The following is an 8,954-nucleotide window of genomic DNA, read 5'->3' as shown; positions in this document are numbered from 1 at the left end:
GCCTCACGGACTGGGTGTCAGATCCACTTGCCTTCAGTGCCTGCAGCCCTTCTCCTCCGGATGACCAAGAGAATCACGGTGAGAGCAGAGATCAGGAGGGTCACCAGCACCGCCAGAACGATCGGCAGGGTCGTTCCTTTTGTATCGGGCGCTGCACCTGGTGGTGGGGGGTGGGAGGGGGGGAGAAGATTCCGTGATTAATCCCATCCTCACTCTCCCAGTGACACGGGATCGACGGATCCACTCCATCCCACCTCAGGCCGGAGAAAACTTCCGGTCACCCCAACACCGTGCCTCAGTCCCCTCCACTCACCCCTCACCACTCCCCTTCATCCCCTCCCCTCCCCCACCCCTCAGTCCCCTCCACTCACCCCTCACCACTCCCCCACTCCCCCTCTGACCCACCACAGCCCACCCTCCATTCACCCCTCACACTCTGCTCCATCCACTGCCGTTCTGCTGAACAGGAGAGACTCGGAACAGGTCTGGCAGCTGAAAAACGGGGTGTCCGTGAGGCACTGTGGCCCATCAGCGGCACCAGACATGTCCCCCACACACTCTGTAACCCAGCACATCCCTCACCTCACCGTCACCAGGGGAACAGAAGAGACGCCGAGGGGAAATCCAGAGGAAAGCTGAAGAAGGACAGAAAACTGGGAGGAAGAATTTGGAACTGGGTCGTTTGCAAGGGTCTGTCGACTGAGGAGGTTTGCCTGCTGGATGGTTCCTGCTTTACGAGGTCTGTGCCGGTGTTTCAAGGGCCGTGGGAGCAGCAGTGGCTGGCAGGTTGTCAGGGTGCGCTGAGAGGGAGCTGAGACATTGTTCATCGACTAGGTGAAGGATTTCCGGCCACGTCTTGGACCTTTTTGAGGCGGGAGCAGCCTCGGGCCACATAGAACATACGACAGTACAGCACAGGAACAGGCCCTGCGGCCCACCACATCTGCGCAAAAGGTGATGCCAATTTAAACTCAATCTGTTCTGTGTTTCAATGACCCACATCCCCCCACTCCCTGCACATTCATGTGTCTATCTAACAGCCTCTGAAATACCACCGTTGTATCAGCTCTGCAAACAAACAGACCCTATCTCTTGGCAGCAGCTGCTGCTGTGGGCAGCAGCCTGTGCTCTGTAGACAGAGCTGCTTGTTTGCAAAGTTGTGCTTTTAGCGTCAACCTGATTACTGCTTGCAGTTTACATTAAGAACTGAAGACTGGTTCTTGTTGGAATTATAGGATATGATAGGATAAGATCTTTATTAGTCACATGTACATCGAAACACACTGTGAAATATATCTTCTGCGTAAAGGGTTCTGGGGGCAGCTCGCAAGTGTCGCCACGCTTCCGGAGCTAATGTAGCATGTCCACAACTTACTAACCCAGAGATCTTTGGAATGTGGGAGGAAACCGGAGCACCTGGAGGAAACCCACGCAGACATGGGGAGAACGTACAAACTCCTTACAGACAGTGGCCGGAATTGAACCCGGGTCACTGGCGCTGTAAAGCGTTACACTAACCGCTAATTAATGTCCACTCTCCATAATTTCATAGCTCCAGAATAATCCCTGACATACTCGATGGCAAGCATGCCACACACCTTCTTTACCACTCGATCTACTTGCGTTGTCACTTTCGGGGAGTTCTGGACCTGAACCCCAAGGTCCCTCTGTGCGTCAGTACTGTCAAGGGTCCTGCCATTAACTATTGACTTTCCCCCTTACATTTGACCTCCCAAAGTGCAACATCTCACACTCAGAAGATCCATCAACACAGGAGCTTTCCTTCATTTGTGGAGGTGACCCCCACAATCTCTCCCTCCTCTGAAACGTTCCCACGTTCGAGTGTTGTGTTGCACACACTGCTGGTTCTGTGTGACGTTGTAGCATCAGCAGTGCTTGTTCTGTGGGTTGTGTAAACGCACTGTGAATGGAACCATTCCTTTGAGATGACGGGACCTCCCCGGGCTCACCACATGGGTCACGCCTGTGGCCCCTGTCTCTTTCAGGCTACTGACACGTAAGAATGGAGTGAAAGGTTCTGTGGACCCAAACACGAATATTGAGGTGTGTGTGAAGGCGATGGCTGAGGTTGTGGCAGGTGAACAGGAAGGCCGTGTTCTTCCTGAGGACAAGCGGGCGGTTTCCCTGGCCCCTGAGCGAGGGAGATCACGGTGGGCTGTTGGCGCAGGAGACGTGGGAGAATGCTGCTGAGGGACGGTTCGGCATCCAGTTGGAGGGGTCGGCCTACTGCGCCGTATGCGGCACCCCGCCTGGGGGGCTGGGACACATTCCAACGAACTGTCTTCAGACCATTCAGTTTCCAAGGCTCTCTTCCTTAGTAATAGCGACTGCACTCACTCCTGCCCCGAATGTCTGAATTTCTGGCACGTTGCTGGTGTTTCCACAGTGAAGACTGATGTAAAATAATTATTCAGTTTGTCTGCCATTTCTTTGTTCCCCATCACTACCTCTCCCTCGTCATTTTCCAGTGGTCCAATGTCCACTCTTGCCTCTCTTTTACCCCTAATATACCTGAAAATACGTATTTTATATTATTGGCCAGCTTACCTTCATATTTCATCTTCTCACCCCTTATTGCTTTTTTAGTTGCCTTCTGTTGGTTTTTAAAAGTTTCCCAATCCTCTCGCTTCCCACTCATTTTCTGCAATATTGTATGCCCTCTCTTTTGCTTTTCTGCTGCCCTTGACTTCCGTCGTCAGCCACGGTTGCCTCATTCTCCCTTCAGAATGTTTCTTCTTCTTTGGGATGAAATGATCCCGCATCGTCCGAATTACTCCCAGAAACTCCTGCCAGTGCTGCTCTACCGTCATCCCTGGTGGGGTCCCCTTCCCATCAACTCTGGCCAGCTCCTCTCTCGTGCCTCTGTCAGTTACCTTTACTCAACTGTAACACCCATACATCCGATTTAGCTTCTCCCTCTCAAACTGCAGGGTGAATTCTATCATATTATGGTCACTGCCTCCTAAGGGTTCCTTAACCTTAAGCTCCCTAATCAAATCTGGTTCATTGCACAACAACAAAACCAGAATTGCCTTTTCCCAAGTGAGCTTGACCACAAGCAGCTCTAAAAAGCCATCTGGTAGGCATTCTGCAAATTCCTTTCATTGGGATCTAGTAATAACCTGATTTTCCCTATCTACCTCCATATTGAAGGCCCCCCTGACCACTGGAACATTGCCCTCTTACAAGCCTTTTCTGTCTCCTGTTGTAACTTGTACCCCACATCCTGGCTACTATTCAGAGGTCTGTACAGAAATCCCATCAGGGTCTTTTTACCCCTGCAGTTTATTAACTCTCCCCACAAGGATTCCACATCTTCTGATCCTCTGTCACTTCTTGCTCAGGATTTGATTTCATTTTTTACCAACAGAGCCACCCCACCCCCTCTGCCCACCTGCCTGTCTTGTCGATAGGATGTGTATCCTTGGATCTTTAGCTCCCAGCTGTGATCTTCTTTCAGCCACGACTCTGTGACGCCAACAACATCACACCTGCCAATGTCTAACTGCGCTATAAGCTCATCTACCTTATTTCGTAGACTGCGTGCATTCAAATATAACACCTTCAGTCTGTATTCACCACCCTTCTCACCTTTGTCTCTATGTTGCCTGAAGTTAAATTCTTACACCTTCCTAATCTTTCTGTCTTATTCTTTATTCTGTAGAGTTCAGGAACCTCTCCTGCACGCTCCTTCCCTCTAACTTTATCCACACTTTTCCAATCTGTTGAACCCACCCCCTACTATTTAGTTGAAAGCCCTATCCACAGCCCCAGTTATGGGATTCACCAGGACCCTGGTCCCAGCATGGTTTCAGTGGAGCTCGTCGCATCGGAACAGCTCCCTCCTTCCCCAATACTAGGATCAGGGGGTCGTCCTACCAAGAGAGATAAAATAGTTTGGGTCTGTACGTTCTGGAGTTCAGAAGAATGAGTTGTGACCTTATTCAAAGATCTGTCTCTCATGGGCTGTGACAGGGTAGATGTTGGGACATTTTCACCAGTGGGAGAGTATTGAACAAGGGGACACAACTGCAGGATAAGGGGCGGGTCATTGTAAAACTGAGGGATGTAGAAATTTCTTCTCACAGATGGTGGTAAATCTCTGGAATTCTCTGCCCCAGTGGAAGCTGGAAACTGGATCATTGGATGTATCTAAAGTGGAGCTGGATAAATATTTGATGGATTGAGGATAGAGGGGTGTGGAGAGATGGCACAGAGGAGGAATGGGACCGTGGACACATTGAATGGTGGGACAGGTTGGAGGGGCCGAGTGGCCTACTCCTGCTCCTGTTGTCTTGTGTTTCTTGCATGTTCCCGGAGAGGGAGCAGACGGTGTCCACTGGCTCACTGACGATGCCTGGGATGTGTTGTCTTGGATACAGATATAGGTGTAAGAATCTTTTTAATGATGTTATTTTAAAATAAAACAAAAGGAACAACACCGGCAAATGAGACCCAGATATAAAGGGCAGAACAGCCCAGACTGGAGCCCACCCGCTCCCCCAGCGGAGGGGGAGCTGAGTCTGCCATAAGCTGGAGGCGGTGGTGCTGCGTGTGGGGCAGGAGGACCCTGTGTGATCCCTCACCCATCTGACTACCGCCCTCTCGTTAAACTCACCGGGGTCCCATTCCCCCTCCCACAGACCCAGGACATGGATTCCATCCAGAATGTAGCTGCATCTAAACTGTGGAATTAAACTCTCTTGGGACAAGAGAACCCCCACACTCTCTGCATCAGGTTCCTCCCTCTGACACTCACCAGTTGTGTGCAGTTTACAGACGTCCCACAGCCGGATCTGTGCCGTGCCCTCACTGACGGGGTTCCTGGCCTCACACCTGTACACAACACCCTCCACCTCTGCTGTGTGATGAACCTCTACCGTCTCTCCATGTTCCCAGAGGTGATGGGTGTTGTCGTTTCCCACAGCTTCACCTCCCCTCCACCACCTGAAGCTGGTGGGGTCACCTGAGGTCACGGAGCAGGTCAGGGTGAGGTTGCAGGTCCCAGTGATGTTCTGAACCATGATGTGTGTTCCTGACACGGGCTCTGAGGTTGGGACGGAGAGATGAAAGATGAGTAAAGGAGATCCTTGTGGACACCTCGATCCCCAACTCCCCCGTCCCGTCCCCAACAGTCCCGAGTGAACTTTAAGCCGATCCCAGCTCATTTCCACCCACCAGTTTAACCCTTCCCTCACCCTTCAGTTCAGCCAGTCATTGCTGGAGGAAGTTGCCACTTGGGCTGCGCCCCCTTTCCCAACCACTGCCCGCGCTCATCCACAAACTCTCCACCGTGTCCTGTTTATGTCTCTGTATCCCGGGAATTCTCTCCATTTCCACGTCTTTTGTCACCTCTGTGAGTGGTCCCAGTGTTCCTCATACACCTGAGTGTGACCCAGCCCAGACCTGCCCTGAATCTGGTCCCACAGAAGACAGAGCCCATTCTATTCTGCCAGTCCCTCCACCTCCATTCTACCTGCCCAGACAGTGACTCCCCAGTGCTCGAGATGTCTTCCCTTTTCCTCATCCGTGGTTTCCCCTCCACCACAGCTGACGGGACTCTTCACTGTGTCTGTTCCACTTCTCCCACCTCTGCCCTTACCCCCCTCTCTCCCACCAGAGGAAGGGGAGGGTTTCCCTGGCACTCACTCTCCACCCCACCAACCTTAATGTTCAGTGGATCATCCTCTGTCAGTTCCACCAACATCAATGAGGTCCCACCACTGGACAAAACTTCCCTCCCCTTTGAGCAGTGTGAGGGACCGTTCCCTCCGTGACTCCCTGGTCCGTTCCTCCGTCCCCACCACTCACTCCCCTCTTACACCACTTTCCCCTGTAACCACAGGAGGGGCAACACCTGACCTTTCACCTCTTCCCTCCCCTTCAGCCAGGGACCAAACGTCCCATCAGCTGAAGCAGTGATTCACTTGCCCTCCTTGCAACCTAGTGCCCGGTGTTGGGTGTTCACAATGGGGTCTCCTCTGCACTGGAGAAACCAGGCGCAGATGAAATATTCACCTTGCAGAACACGGCCATTCAGGCACAAGCGTTATCCTGACACTCCAGATGATCTCACTTTCATTCTCCGTCCCACTCCCACCCTGACATCTGTGCCCGTGGCTTCTGACATTATTCCAGTGAGGACCAGCGTTAGGGCCAGATCCCACCTTCCACCCAGACCTCACGCAGTCACTGGGACTCAGTAATAAATGCCGAACTGTCCCAGTTTCAGATGATGCCAGAACTGTGCAGAATATCACAGTGTGGTCACAGCACGGAGAAGGTCATTCAGCCCGTTGTCCAGACGGGCGCCACGGAGGACCAAACCAGTCCGTCCCGTCCTCCCACTTTTCCCCACACCGCGCACCCTCCCTCCTCTCCCCCCACCCTGCGTCCCCCTCCCCACAACACTCTGCAACACCCCTCCCCCCACGCCTGCACCTCCCCCCCACCTGTGCCCACTGCCCCGTCCGCCCCCTCCGTTGTAGAGCTGCGCCCTTCGGGATTCCATCGCCCCTGATTCCTCCAAACAAGATGTAACTGTTCCCGGTGCTCAGCAGCTCATCCGCCGACCACCCCCCCCCCCCCCCCCCCAGCATCTCCACATCAGAAGAGCTCTCCTCAGGGCCCCGACATGAAACGTTCCCGTGTTGCTCCGTCCACATCGGCTGCCTCACCTGCTGAGTGTTTCTGTCTCTGGATCTGCACCAGTCTGGTCCAACTCAACCTTCACCCCAAGGTGCTCTGATCCCCACCCCTGTAAACTCACCGGGACCCCGCTCCCCGCCCCCTGTAAACTCACCGGGACCCTGTTTCTCGCTCCCATTAAATTCCCCGTTGATTCCCGCCCCATTTCCCCTCACTGGGCTCCCCTTTCCTGCCCCGCATTTAAACTGTGGGCCCCGTTAACCATCCCATTAACGTTGGAGAGCCGGGGGAAGAGAGGTCCGGGATCACCCCAGTCCCGCCCGGTCTTCAGGGGAACAGTCTCCGTCATTTCGTCCTCGGTCACCCACAGATACAGATCGTTCGGCCCATCCACATCAGCCCCTCACACCACAATCGGCCCATCCCTCCGTTCCCCCCTCCGCGTGTGCTCAGCTCCTCCGGCCTCGGAGCCACGAGTTTCCCCGTTGACGGTTCGATCCTTCACGGCCCCTGGCCCAGTCTCCGGGGATGTGGTGGGTGTGTCCCCCAGCCTGGCACTGCCTCAGCCCCACTACACTGGGACCGTGACCCCCAGCTCTGGACACCGGCAGTCAGTGGGGTTCAGTAAACAGGGGAACGCACAGGATCTGCCCTCACCCATTAATTAGGGGTGCTTCAGGAACCGGCGAAACCCGGGCCCCTCCGCGGCAGTCTCACTCACCGGACACCTCCAGTCGCACTGTCGTTTTATTCTCAGCTCCTGAATTCGCTGTAACATCCACCTCATAATCACCAGCGTCCTCTCTCCGCAGATCACGGATTTCCAGACTGAAGTTCCCGGCATGAAGAGTTACCCGTCGCTTGTACTCCTCAGCACCGGCGTATTCAATGTTGCCCCTTCGACGTACTTCACTATCCTGGTTCTGGGTGATATCCGCATCCACTCAACCTCAGCAACGTCCGGTCCGACTGGGATCCCGGGAGGTAAGGAGACCGAGTGTCCCAGAGCTCCGTTCACAGTGGGAGGGGGAGCCCCAGTCGCAGCTGAGGAGACAAGAGGAGGCAGTCAGCAGGTGAGCTCAGTGACTGGAGGGGGAATCGGAGCTGGGAGAACCACAGACACAGCAGCAGGCCATGCGGCCCATCGTCTGGCTCCCAGCCCTGTGATGGGCCCAGCCCACAGTTCCTACATCACACAGAGACCAGGCCCCCTGCCCCAGACCACGCCTCCCCTCCCCAGGTGCTTCCCTGCACCGGCTGCCCCTGCACACTCTGCACCGTCTGACCCGAGACATCCCTAGAGCTGCCTCCTTCCCTTCCCCACCCTCTCCCCACCCCCATTTATTACCCACGTTTGTGCAATGTTTATGCTTCACCTCCCCCCCACCCCACCCCCGGTCTCTGTCACACTCTCCACCTTGTCCGGTGGGGTGACCCTCCTTCAGAGCCATAGTGACTGCACCCGGCAGCTGCGTCCCTGCCAGCGAAGCCCCTCGCCGATCACAGTGGGGTCCAGAGTGAGCCCAGCCCTGTGTAACTGTGGAGGGGCTGCAGAGAGTCGGTGGCCAAGGCTACCAGTAACTCAGCCCCTGTTGCAGCCTGACACCATCAGTGGAGGCCGCCTTCTTCCTGAAGACCAAGCGGGCAGTGTCCCTGGTCCTGACCAAGGGGCTGACTGTGGGTGGGAGCTCCCTGCCGGTGGACCCACTGGAGGTCACCGTACAGAGGGTCATTCCTTCCCATGTCCCACCCCTCATTCTGGGTGGGCTCAGCCCACCACGTATCCCATCATATGAGGGTGAAATCGGGGATCACCCCAAACCCACTGGGTTCCCCGGTGAGCACCCCACCATGTTTCCTCCTCGACTCCCCCTTCCAGTCACCAGAGAAGGAGCGGGGTCTGTCAGCAGCTCACAGGGTTGGTGGGATCGGGAGATGAGTGGCTCAAAGTCAAGTGGCAGGGGTTACCAGTGATTGACTCTGGCCATTTATCTGCCTCAGCTTGTGGTATGATTGCATTTTGTTACAAAGTAGCCAGGAGATCCATTCTATTTAAATGGAAAGATCCCATTCCAATGGATTTCCCAAACTATATCATGTTTAAACTTAGAAAAAATCAGGAGTGGTACTATTGAGCCTTTAGTTAAATTTGAAGAAACTTTGAGCCCATTTATTCAGCATTTTCATATGATGTAAGTTGACCTTTTCTGAATCCTTCTCAATAACTTTCTATTCGAATATAAAGGAGCTGAGTTAATGACATAATCCTGCTTTTACCGATGAAT

The 8,954-nt window shown here is 54.1% G+C and overlaps 1 protein-coding gene across 1 annotated transcript in view; it reads left to right on the top strand.

Annotated features, from left to right (window-relative positions):
• LOC127580738 (uncharacterized) overlaps positions 1-7,337 on the top strand; it is a gene marked incomplete at its 5' end in the record, with an annotated part of 9,348 nt that extends 2,011 nt beyond the window's left edge. The window contains 3 exon segments of the mRNA XM_052034543.1: positions 597-739; positions 2,007-2,171; positions 6,761-7,337. Of these exon segments, the coding sequence (XP_051890503.1) occupies positions 597-739; positions 2,007-2,171; positions 6,761-7,337 (885 nt within the window).
• Between the last annotated feature and the right edge of the window lie 1,617 nt (positions 7,338-8,954).

This window comes from Pristis pectinata, chromosome 20 (assembly GCF_009764475.1).
Source record: "Pristis pectinata isolate sPriPec2 chromosome 20, sPriPec2.1.pri, whole genome shotgun sequence".
In the NCBI taxonomy this organism is placed as follows: Eukaryota; Metazoa; Chordata; class Chondrichthyes; order Rhinopristiformes; family Pristidae; genus Pristis; species Pristis pectinata.
This window is presented reverse-complemented; position numbering and strand designations above follow the sequence as displayed.